At 42.0% G+C, this 13249-nt stretch overlaps 1 protein-coding gene across 1 annotated transcript in view; it reads right to left on the bottom strand.

Annotated features, from left to right (window-relative positions):
- Positions 1–13249, bottom strand: part of Adgrg4 (adhesion G protein-coupled receptor G4) — a 96763-nt gene that overhangs the window by 63704 nt on the left and 19810 nt on the right. Inside the window, exons 2-3 of the mRNA XM_052171664.1 lie at positions 2326–8088; positions 291–385 (exon numbers count right to left, since the gene is read on the bottom strand). Coding sequence (XP_052027624.1) covers positions 291–385; positions 2326–8088 — 5858 coding nt within the window. The remainder of the gene's footprint in view (positions 1–290; positions 386–2325; positions 8089–13249) is intronic.

Below are 13249 nucleotides of genomic sequence, written 5' to 3'. Positions count from 1 at the left end.
TTTAGCAATGACTCAGAATCTGTGTCCATGGAGGAAAATGTACAGATCTCAACAAATGAAAATAATAACATCTCTTAAAAGCTTTCAACATGGCTACTATTGAAGAGATTGCAGATATCTTCAGAATGTTGCCTACCGAGTAAATACATTTGCAGTAAAAACAATCTAAACTGATTATCTATGAAATGGATTATCAGTAGTAAAGGGAGTCTACTTTCAATCTACCCAGTCTTTGTCCCATGCATTTAATAAGCACAGTACATATTTTTTAAAAAAAAAAAACATTTTACCCAATCTTTTGTAAGTTCATGTATAACAGTGGTAATGAGGACCCTTGGCTCTTCATCAAAGACAGAGAAGCTCATTTTGATATTGTAGAAGGAAACTGTAATTAAAAATAAACAGGTTAATTTTAGTTATTTACATCAATAATCTGACTTCTTGCCAGGCAGTGATAGCACACACACCATTAGTCCCATCACTCAGGAAGCAGAGGCAGGTGGATCTCTGTGAGTTCAAGGCCAGCCTGGTCTACAGAGCTATGTCTAGGACATTCGAGGGTACAAAAAAAGCCCCTCACAAAAAAAGGAATAGAAAAAAGAAAGAATGAAAAAAGAAAGAAATATGACTTCTGAAAATTGGATTAGAAGTGCTCTCCACTGTAAAGCAAACAAAACAATGTTTTTCATTCCTAAATTTTGCTTAGTTTAATATCAAGAACTGGCCATTTTGGCTACATAACCAAAAGAAAAACATGCAAGATGCTACCAGCCCATTTTTGCTTTGATTACCTGTCCATTTCCCTATGTTTCTACACAGCTGATGGACTGGTGGCAAACCCCCTAAATTCTCCTTCATTCACTAACTGGTTTCCAGCTCACTCAACAGCCACAGTAAATGCTAAAAGTAATTGTTGTCTCCCCATTGCCTTCCTTCCTCCTTTAGAAGTTTTTCTCTTTGTGTTCCTCTTTATCTTGTCCTGTTATATCTTTATTTGGAATCTTAAAAGTTAAAGACCTAAGCCAAGGAAATGGCTCAGCAAGAACAAGCACTTGCTACTATGCCTGATGATCTGAGTTTGATTCTTGAGACCCAGGTGCTGGAAAGAGACATGACTTTTACAAGTTGTTCTTCTTCCTCCACAAGCACACAGTAATTTGCACACACACACACCCACATACATACATAGATAAAAAAGAAAGAAAACAAGGAAGGAAGGAAGGAAGGAAGGAAGGAAGGAAGGAAGGAAGGAAGGAAGGAGTAGAGAAATGACTCAGCAGTTAAGGACATTTGCTGCTTTTGCAGAGGACCTGGGTTTAGTTTTCAGCACCCACACAATGGCTCACAAACCCCTGTAACTCTATTCCCAAGGGATCTAATACCTTTTACTGGCCTCTTTGGGCACCAGCAATCCATGTGTTGAAGATACATACATGTAAGCAAAATATACATATAAAATAATGTAAAAATAACATGAATGAAGTAAATTAAGCAAAAGTTGCTGAACTGTTCAACATTTGAATAACATGGAAGCTAAATACTCCCTAACTATGTATAACCATTTCTAACCAGGTAGATGTAGGGATTAGAGAAGACTCAGACCTGCACAGAGAAATTCAAAATACGAGGTACAGTTGTGTGTGTGTGGTTGGTTTTGGTGTGTGTGTATGTGTGTGTGTGTGTGTGTATGTGTGTGTTCTGTTATATGGTAAGCACCATCAGACCTAACAGCATATGGCTATTTATTTATTTATTTATTTATTATATGGGAGTTTTGTGTTCATGTATTTCTGTGCACCTTGCTCATACCTGGTCCCTGAGAATTCCAGAAGAGTGCTTCCTGGAATGGTAAAATCTCCTAAAACTGTAGTTCCACAGGTGGTTGGGCCTCCATGTGGGTATTGAGAGTGTGGGTATTGAGAATTGAACCAGGATCCTCTGGAAGAGCAGACAGTTCTCATCACACCTGAGACATCTTGCCAGCCTTCCTGCACCCCCCCCCAGTATGATTCTTTTACAAGATAAAGATGAGTGTCCTAGTCTGTGTTCACATGGACAGAGTCACAGTCATGACATCAAGAACCAAACACTGTAAGGAAAGCTTCAAAATTACCTACTGAGTGAAAAGATGCATCTGTAATATATTTCAATAAAGACAAGAAATATAGCTAGAGAGTTCTGTGCTAGACAAGATACTCGTGTACCAATGCTCTTAGGGACATACGAAACACATGTACCCTTCCCCCTCTTTTCTGCTTTCAGAGAACATGGAGAACACACTGCCCATTGTTCATGCACTTTTTTTAGGATATATGAATAAAATACCTGTAGACACTGTGGCAATTGGTGAAGTAGATGGTTGTGTAAATAGAGAGGAAAATATGGAGTCCATCCACGGTGTCTCAAACGATGAAGAGACTGATGAAAACCCAGTTGCGGTAGAAGGGTGTGTCATTTCAGTAGACATCAAAGGAAATGAGGTTCCTATAGCTGTGGATGTAGTGGTGGCTATATTTATAACAGAGTCCAGTGTAGATTTAGAAGGAAATAAATTGTGGGATTCTGATGTAGCTGGGGCTTTACTCCACAGATATGTATTTGTAGGGCTAGATACAGACAGAGAACCAATAGATAGGTCATCGCTTGTTATAGAAGGTGATATACTCATTCTTCTAAAGGACATGGGTTCAGACATAGTCTTGGAGCTGTCAGCCAGAGTAGTTCTGGAGGATGATTCAAGGAATGTGGAAGTGTGTAGGCTATCATCTTTGTTTCTTGCAGATATGGGCAGAGAAGTCAAAGGGTCAGCAGTGATGGTTCCATGTGTAGTTACAGAAGTGGCTTGGGTGGGTATGGTGGCACTTTCATCAGAAAGGAGTGCCATTGTAAAGTTAGAGTATGTTGCTATCATGTCAGAAGCTAGAAAAGTGGATTCTGACATTTCTCCTGAAGTTAAAAGCTGAAGAGTAGATACAGATGCCTGAGAGTCTGAAGGGAGACTAGATAAGCTCCAAGAGGGGGAGGTAGCCCTGGAAATTACAGAAGGGTCTGATGAGAGTGTGGTCCCAGGGGTTACTGGCGTGGCTGTTTTCTCAAATGTGTGCAGAATGGCAGCTAAAATGGTAGGGGAGAGTGTGGAAGATACTGACAATGAAGTACTCTGAGGAAAGCTTTCTGAGATGACAATCGATGGCATCACTGTAGCATTTCTAGAGACCAGACCCATCTGAGATGTTGTGGATGTTGGCAAAGTCCCTGAAGGAAACTGCAGGGTCTCTACTTCCATTCTGTTGGGTGTCTTTACCTTCGTTGTGAAAACTGGAAAGTGAGAATCGTCAACTCTGCGTGTGTTTCCGGCCGTTGTAAGCAAAGCCTGGACAATAGTAGGTGTGATGCTTGTAGCCTGTGTTGAATATTCAGCCATTTGAGATGCAAACGGAAACTTGGCTTTGGTACCATGAGGTGAATAAAGGTGTGATGGCAAAGAAGGTAGAGCTGTACTGGTCTGAGTCCGCAAAGGGTGTAAAACAGGAGCAGTCACACATGGACTGCTCTTTGTTAATTCACTTGTTAAAATGTTCATCTTTCCAGTCTCACAGGAATGGGCATTAATGAGCTCTGTCACCCCACCACTGCTTGCAGTGATCCCTGGTAATATGTCCAGAGTGGGAGCTGCATTTTCTTGGGATTGTTGTTGGGTTGTTGAAAGTAACAATGAAAACACAGTCTTTGGAATGGAGGAAATAGCTTCAGTATTCTTAGAACTGGGCAGAGAAGAGGGAGTGGCACCTATAACTGAAGTCAAAATCCCAGTAGTACTAATGGTTGGAATAGTTTTTGTAGATAATAAAACTCTCCGTGTTGGAGAGGAAACATGTGCAGACGTGTAATTGAGTGGTACCTCTACCACTGGGGAATTCGAGAAAGAGCCTTGTGAAGTAGACCCAGCATGTGCCACTGGTGTGATAGCCAATGTTGATGCTTGGGTACTTTTAGTAGTAGTCTTAGGGAAAAGTGAAGACAATGAAGTAAAGAATACCCCACGCCTTGTGGAAATGTCAGAATAAAGCACTGTAGTTGAGAAATCAGAGTTATTAACTGGCATAGAGGACCTCTCAGACTTAAGCCCAAAGGTACCTATAGAGACACTTTTCAAATTGCCTGTGTGTGTTGTTCTAGGAGACTTAGTCATTAGCATTGTAGGGGTGCCAGAAACTTTTTTAGAGGTGAAAACAGTGACTCTGAGGGGCAATGAAGCCATTTGGTAAATAGGAGTGGACGCCTCCATAGAGGTCTCCTTAGGAAAGTTTGTTGGTTCATTTGGAACAGAAAAGTCTGTAGTGCTCCCATCAGGAGTGATCATTGAAAAATTGGTGTTCAGTAGTCCAGTTGTGAAAGGAGAGAAGGACTTAGAGAAATTCTCTGTGCTTCTAGAAGTGGAAGAAGCAATCTGTGTTGCTTCAGGTTGCGTCTTAAGTGAAAGTAGGTGTGAAAGGGTTGTGTTGATGAGCACAGGATGTGATATTCTAGTTGTTCTGAAAGCATCTACAAATGAAGTAGCTAGGTGACCTGTGGCTTGATGAGTCACAGGAGAGGAACTCACGATCTTTTCTCCAGTCCTGGGAGGATATTCTGAAAGGGCACTTGTCCTTTCTTGATCATGAGACAAAGATTTGGTAACTGTCTGAACTTGTGAAGGGAGCACCGTTTTCTCAAGACTGGTGGACCTTTCTGAAACATAAAAACCTATTACGGTGCTTGAGGTCAAGGTCTCGGCAGACTGTGTGCTCGCAGAAGTAGAAGAGGTGGTTAAATTCCCAGAAGATGGATAACCAGGTAGAATTTCTGAAGCCAAATGTGTTTGGTGGCTGGAGATTTCTGTAGTCTCAGAAAACTCTGTGTCTGTCATTTCCCAAGGGAAAGTGCTCTGGGAGTCCAAAATAAAGGAATTTTTTGATGGAGAAATCTTTGCCACCCCTATAGTAGTGGGGGTTTTCTCCATGGAGATGTCGGTCTGTTCTTTGTCAGAAGATACCATAGAGGTGGCAAACACTGATTGTGTGGAGACTGGTGTATTTACAAAATATGTGGTAGATTCACGGTCTACTGAGGTAATAAATTTATTGGCAAAGGTGTTAGGGGGCATAGCCTCACCCCCAGCAGAGGTTCCTGTGGGTCCAGAAGCCATATTGATCTCTCCACCACTACTAAAAGCATAGGGAAAACTAAAACCATAAGTTGAAGCCTCAACTTGAGATTCAGATGGTGTTGCTACTGATGTTGATGTAGTTGAGCTAACATAAGTAGAGGATACAATAGTAATGTTATTAGGCGAAGGCCTTGAGCAGACAAGAGTGTGTATAGATGGACTTACTAAGTCAGCTGAGATGGAGGGAATGGTACTTATAGCCTTAGTTATCTCAGGAGTGAGAGGTCTCAGTGAGGATACCAAAGTCTCTCTCAGAGGGGAAAATGCCATGTGTGCTGTTGTGGAAGATATTGCTGTGACCTCTGAAGTAGTCTGAAGTAAGTCTCTGTGGGTAGACATGGTATCCCTGATTGTGGAAGCTGTTGGACTCACTGGTGGCACCAGCTCTGTGGTCATTGTCACTGTTGGTAGAGTTAAACCAACTGAAGGCACAGATGTAGTGAAATCCCTGGCCAATGTAGAAGGCTGAGACAGGGTCACCTTAGTCTCATCAAAAAACACCATACTGGTGGCCGGAGAGGTTACAGCAGAGATATTAACTGGCAGTGAAAGTGTGTGTGTAATCGATTGGGAGATTACTGAGGAATGAGTAGGGGCAGTCTGTGGAGACAAGACACCAGTAGACAAAGATGCAGCTGTCCTCTGTGAAGGATTAGTGGAGAAAGTGACTCCCATTGTCTTCATTGTTAAAGAACTCAGAAGTTCGGGTAGTGCCTGGGTGCTCGCAGAATTGGGTGATGAAGCTGACTTGCCCTCAGATGTCTCTGAAGTCCACTGTACTGTGTAGGTGTGGGTTGAGTTAAAGCTTTCCGTGGTGCCATTGTGTGAACTCTCAGGCGTTCTTTCCTTCAATTTGGTTGAAAGCCAACTCACTCCCACCTCAGCAGTTGCAGTTTCTTTATTCAATGCGGTAGTCAATTTTTCTATATTTGCAAAGGAGGAAACAGTGACAGAAGCTGTCACCATTTGTGCTGATTCATCTGTCACTTCCAACATTGTTGAAAATGGAGAAACCTCAGCTACTGCTGCTATAGTTGACTTTACCTTTGGATGATGGGAAGTGGTTGCTTTTGTCACAGTGGTATAGACTCTCTGTGTTGTTGCAGATATGGGCAGAGGAGCCATAGAATCACCAAATGTGCTCACATCATTTGTTTCTATTTGTATTGTCTCAGAAATGTTCTTCTCAGTAGAAAAATTTGGTTTAATGTCAGTGAGGGTAGACGTATATACTGATGGAACAACTGGCTCCCTTGGTATTGAGGGAAGTTCATTTGCAGCTACTGTGGGCATAGAGTTGCTTTTTAATAGTAAGGTAGTGAGTTTAGACTCAGGATGTCTGACTATAGATGTGATTCCAGAAACACTTGTGAAATTACTAAGCCACTGGGATGTCGATTTGAATAGAGCTGTTATATAACTGGCTGTAGTAGCATCAGAGCTGGTAGTCACATTGCTCTCTGTGGATGCTTCAAATGGTGTGACGTTAGTAGTAATGGATGAATAATCTATATTAGTGGTATCACTTTGGAATGGTAATGTGAGAGTTTCATTAGGTGTGAATGTGGGTATGGTGGTTGTATTCATTGAGGTCAACAGGGTCTGACCTGACTTAGAAGTCCAAGTGGTCTCATTGGTGAAGAACTGATAGTCGCTTTTAATTGTTATAGATGTGAGACCTGATTCAGATGCATTGTATGTAGAAGGTAATTTAGTAGAAATCAAAGTAAGCATGGACTCATTGGTTGGGGGTATATCCTGGGTGTATACTAGTCCTTCCATGGTAGGGAAGAGTGAAGCTTCAGCCAATGTAGGGACAAGTTTGGTTCGGGGCATTACAGTTGAATGTGTATTCTCAGCATCAATAACTATCTGTTTATCTTGAGTTCCGGTGATTGGAGAGGAGGTAATGGAAGAAAAGGCCATGAAAGAGGTTTCTTTAGGCATGGAGGCAGATATTGCATCCTCTATGCTGGGTGAAAAGACATCTTGGAAATCTGTCTTGGAAGTCTGAGAAGAGATTGACTCTTGTTTCACTGTTCTTAGGGCAGGCATGGTCTCCACAGGCAACACTGAATGGACTGTGAATGGCATCTCCACATCAGTTGTTGACAAGGTAGATGCCACCTGAATTTCAGGAAATGTAGAATTCACAGGAGAAGCTGTGGAGGGAAGCAAAGACTCTGGTGGGAAGGTTGATGCAATCCCAACATCAGTAGTAATAGGTAAAGTCTCTTCTAATGTGGACCAAGACACAGTTCTGGCAGCTGAAGATACAAGAAATTCTTGCCCAGACTTAAAGGTATGGAGTATAGCACCGTCTGTGGATTTGGGTTTGGGACAAGGTGTTGTAGCTATGGATGCTGATTCATTCAAGAATAATGTTGTCTTCCCAACAACTGACTTTGATTTAGTTGTTGAAATTTCAGATACAGTGTAATTCTTGGTGAATACAGATGTGTCAATTAAATTAGTAGCTGTAGCCATGGCCTCCACCATTTTTGAAGTCCTTGTTTCTGCCAGATGTGAGTGTTCTGTTACATTCATGGAGTCAGTAGTAGTATGAATAGGTGTCCTCTGGGTAGGCAGAGGGATGGCTGTTGAGGTAAACAAGGTATCTGCTGAAAATGTAGTTGTCTTGGTTGTAGATGTCTTTAAATCTTTGGATGCACGTACTGTTGGTAGAGGTGAGGGTACTGTATTAGAATAGGATATGGCTGTATGCTTGATTGTAGAAACAGGCAAGCCTTCTGGGAACAGTGTGGCTGAAAGTGCAGTCTTGTGTGGGTTGAGCCCAGTAGTTTGGGAAGAAGTTGTTAGGACTATTTGCTGTGAAACATTTGTACTTGTTTCTTGAATTGTCATATTTTCAGAAACAACTGAAAAATCAGAAAGCATGTGTTACTTTAGATTCAGCCTTGGAAATTAGGGACAATTCTTTAAGAAAGAGCTCTATAATTTCTTTTCATTTTAAAGAGAGGTAAGTGTCAGATATAATCATGTTGTTTGATTACTTAATTTTTCTTAAGATGATTTTCTACTTTGTAAATCTCTATCTGATTTTCATAATACCCTGGGTAAATAACTAGTCGGACGACATCCATTTCATAGTATCTGCATAAAAGATATGGGCACTTGTACAAAACTGTACACTGATTGAGGTGATTCACCTTTGGAAAGGGACCTATCAAAACTCATGGAAGAAGAAATCAATAGCTTGATTAGTTCACATCCATTCCTGAAACTCAATTGTGAAGTTAAAAATCTTCCCTCAAACCTCAGGTTTAGATTGACACAGATGCAGTTTTAGATGCTGACTCTGTAGCTTGCACGATTATAGCCTTAGTCTACCTTTCTGTACCCCAGCACCTTCCTTTGTGGTATAAAAATTATAATCCCGGCCAGTCAGGAGAGGCTCATCTCCATCTTGGTTTCGGACTCCAGAGATCGGACAGACTGAGGTACACAAACATAATCCGAGGCCAACACCACGGGGGTCTGAGCCCGACGGGCGTTGGCCTGCACCCAGGCCCTGGGCTGTTTGGGGGGCCATGGGGTGCCAACTCAGCCAGGAGGTTTTTTGCCCGGCCTGCGCGCGCTCCGCCATTTTGCCTGCAGGACGACAGAGAGCTCTGGCAGGCAGACCCGTAACAGGCATAGCCTGAGGCTAACAAAGCGGGGGTCTAGGCCCCAAAAGGCACAGGACTGACCCCAAGAACTGGGCGGCCTGGTGGGCCATCTGTGAGTCAACCCGCCCAGGAGGTTGTTAGCACAGCAGACTATCCCGGCGCTTTCAGGGAGTGCGGACGCGCACGCCCACCATCCGGGTCACCTGGCGGACCCAATTAAGAGTCATAGCCCTAGGGGAACTTTGCTTGGACCTTGGCCTCCCAGGCTTTTGCCTGGACTCAGGGCCTGGGAGGCCAGGCTAACCTTGTGTGCGCCAGCCCGGTTGGGGGATTGGCTGCCCAGCGGAGTGAGCTGAACACAGGGGAGGTCACAGCAGCATACACCGTCGGCGCTCCCTGGGGGTGCACACGGGCTCCATCTGGTCCACAGACACAATGTGGGGCAAGGCCTCAGGCGGAAGCCCTCAGCTCAACGCTCTCCGCTTCCAAATCCAGATCAGCCTGGGCAGCCGCACCACATCTCCAGGTCCTGCAAGAGGCTAGCAGGGCTTCCGGGCGGCCAGCTGGGAGAAGTTGGTGTGCTCCAGTGAATCCAGCGGGCCCCAGCGGGAGCCTTCGGGTGCCTGCTTCCGGATCTGATCAGCCTGGGCAGCAGCACCCTGTCTATAGGCAGTGCAGGGGGTAAGCTGTGCACCAGAGGCCAACGGGGAAGGGGCAGCTTGCACTGGTGAGTCCAGCACTGACAAGACCAAGTAACACCAGTGAGAACTAGATGGCAAAAGGCAAACGCAGGAACGTCACTAACAGAAATCAAGGCAATATGGCAACATCTGAACCCAATTCTCCTCTACCAGCATGTCCTGGATACCCCATCACACCAGTAAAACAAGATTTGGATTTAAAATCACTGGTCATGATGCTGGTACAGGAACACATGAAGGACATACTTAAAGAAATTCAGGAGAAAATGGATCAAAAGTTAGAAGCCCTTGCAAGGGAAACACAAAAATCATTGAAAGAAATCCAGGAGAATACAAAAGCCAACAAGTAGGAAACGCAAAAAACACTTAAAGAAATACAGGAGAACTTTGGTCAACAGGCTAAGGTCATGAAAGAGGAAACACAAAAATCTCTTAAAGAATTACAGGAAAGCACAAACAAGCAAGTGAAGGAGCTAAGCAAAACCATCCAGGATCTAAAATCAGAAGTAGAAACAACTAAGAAAACTCAAAGGGAGACATCTTTGGAGATAGAAAGCCTTGGGAAGAAATCAGGGGACAGAGATGCAAATATCAACAACAGAATACAAGAGATAGAAGAAAGAATCTCAGATGCTGAAGATTCCATAGAAACCATGGACTCAACAGTTAAAGAAAATGCAAAATGCAAAAAGCTTGTAACCCAAAATATCCAGGAAATCCAGGACACAATGAGAAGACCAAACCTAAGGATTATAGGCATAGATGAGAGTGAAGATTTACAACTTAAAGGGCCAGCAAATATCTTCAATAAAATTATGGAAGAAAACTTCCCTAACCTAAAGAGAGAGATGCCCATGAATATACAAGAAGCCTACAGAACTCCAAACAGACTGGACCAGAACAGAAATACTTCCCGTCACATAATAATCAAAACACCAAATGTTCTAAACAAAGAAAGAATATTAAAGGCAGTAAGAGAAAAAGGCCAAGTAACATATAAAGGAAGACCTATCAGAATCACAGCAGACTTTTCACCTCAGACTATGAAGGCTAGAAGGTCCTGGGCAGATCTCATGCAGACTCTAAGAGAACACAAATGCCAACCAAAACTACTATATCCAGCAAAACTCTCAATCACCATAGATGGAGAAACTAAGATATTTCATGACAAAACCAAGTTTACCCAATATCTATCCACAAACCCAGCCCTACAAAGGATAATAGGAGGGCAACACCAATACAAGGAGGGAAACTTCACCCTGGAAAAAGCAAGATAGTAACCTTTCATCAAACCCAAAAGAAGTTAAGCAATCAAATTTAAAAAATAACGTCAAAAATGATAGGAAGTAACAATCACTATTCCTTAATATCTCTTAACATCAATGGACTTAATGCCCCAATAAAAAGACACACACTAATTGACTGGATACGTAAACAGGACCCTACATTTTGCTGCTTACAGGAAACACACCTCAGGGTCAAAGACAAACACTACCTTAGAGTAAAAGGCTGGAAGACAATTTTACAAGCAAATGGTCTCAGGAAACAAGCTGGAGTAGCCATTTTAATATCAGATAAAATTGACTTTCAACCCAAAGTCATCAAAAGAGACTCTGAGGGACACTTCTTGCTGGTCAAAGGAAAAATACAACAAGAAGAACTCTCAATCCTGAACATCTATGCTCCAAATGCAAGGGCACCCTCTTTCATAAAAGAAACTTTATTAAAACTCAAAGCACACATTGCACCTAACACAATAATTGTGGGTGACTTTAACACTGCACTTTCCTCAATGGACCGATCAGGAAAACAGAAACTAAACAGGGACACAATGAAACTAATTGAAGCTTTGGACCAATTAGATTTAACAGATATATATAGAACATTCTATCCTAAAACAAAAGAATATACCTTTTTCTCAGCACCTCATGGTACCTTCTCCAAAATCAACTATATAACTGGTCACAAGACAGACCTCAACAAATATAAGAAGATCAAACTAATCCCATGCCTCCTATCTGATCACTATGGAGTAAAAGTGGTCTTCAATAGCAACAGAAACAACAGAAAACCCACATACACGTGGAAACTGAACAATACTCTACTCAATGATACCTTGGTCAAGGAAGAAATAAAGAAAGAAATTAAAGACTTTTTAGAACACAATGAAAATGAAAACACAACATACCCAAATCTATGGGACACAATGAAAGCAGTGCTAAGAGGAAAACTCATAGCCCTGAGTGCTTCCAAAAAGAAAATGGAGAGAGCATACATTACCAGCTTAATGACACACCTGAAAGCCCTAGAACAAAAAGAAGCTATTTCACCCAGGAGGAGTAGAAGGCAGGAAATCATCAAACTCAGGGCTGAAATCAATCAAGTAGAAACAAAGAGAACCATACAAAAAATCAACAAAACCAGGAGCTGGTTCTTTGAGAAAATCAACAAGATAGATAAACCCTTAGCCAGACTGACCAAAGGGCACAGAGAAAGTATCCAAATTAACAAACTTAGAAATGAAAAGGGAGATATAACAACGGAAACGGAGGAAATCCAAAAAATCATCAGATCCTACTACAAGAGCCTGTACTCAACACAACTGGAGAATCTGGAGGAAATGGACAATTTCCTTGACAGATACCAAATACCAAAATTAAATCAGGACCAAATAGACCATCTAAACAGTCCCATAATGCCTAAAGAAATAGAAGGAGTCATAGAAAGTCTTCCAACCAAAAAAAGCACAGAACCAGATGGTTTCAGTGCAGAATTCTACCAGACCTTCAAAGAAGAGTTAACACCAATACTCTTCAAACTATTCCACAAAATAGAAACAGAAGGAACACTACCCAATTCCTTCTACGAAGCCACAATTACGCTGATACCAAAGCCACACAAAGATACAACAAAGAAAGAGAACTTCAGATCAATTTCCCTTATGAACATCGATGCAAAAATACTCAATAAAATTCTTGCCACCCGAATCCAAGAACACATCAAAACGATCATCCACCATGATCAAGTAGGCTTTATCCCGGGAATGCAGGGTTGGTTCAATATACGGAAATCCATCAATACAATCCACTACATAAACAAACTCAAAGAACAAAACCACATGGTCATTTCATTGGATGCTGAAAAAGCATTTGACAAAATTCAGCATCCTTTCATGCTTAAAGTCTTGGAGAGAAGAGGAATTCAAGGCCAATACCTAAACATAGTAAAAGCAATATACAGCAAACCGGTAGCCAGCATCAAACTAAATGGAGAGAAACTTGAAGCAATCCCACTGAAATCAGGGACCAGACAAGGCTGCCCCCTTTCTCCTTATCTTTTCAATATTGTACTTGAGGTACTAGCTCCGGCAATTCGACAACATAAGGAGGTCACAGGGATACAAATTGGAAAGGAAGAAGTCAAACTATCATTATTTGCAGATGACATGATAGTCTACCTAAGTGACCCAAAAAACTCCACTAGAGAGCTCCTACAGCTGATAAACAACTTCAGCAAAGTGGCAGGTTATAAAATCAACTCAAGCAAATCAGTGGCCTTCCTATACTCAAAGGATAAGCAGGCTGAGAAAGAAATTAGGGAAATGACCCCCTTCACAATAGCCACAAACAGTATAAAGTATCTTGGGGTGACTCTTACCAAACATGTGAAAGATCTGTATGACAAGACCTTCAAGACTCTGAAGAAGGAAA

This window comes from Apodemus sylvaticus, chromosome X (genome assembly GCF_947179515.1).
Source record: "Apodemus sylvaticus chromosome X, mApoSyl1.1, whole genome shotgun sequence".
In the NCBI taxonomy this organism is placed as follows: domain Eukaryota; kingdom Metazoa; phylum Chordata; class Mammalia; order Rodentia; family Muridae; genus Apodemus; species Apodemus sylvaticus.
Note: the sequence above shows the minus strand (reverse complement) of the source record. Positions and strands in the feature narration are given on the sequence as shown.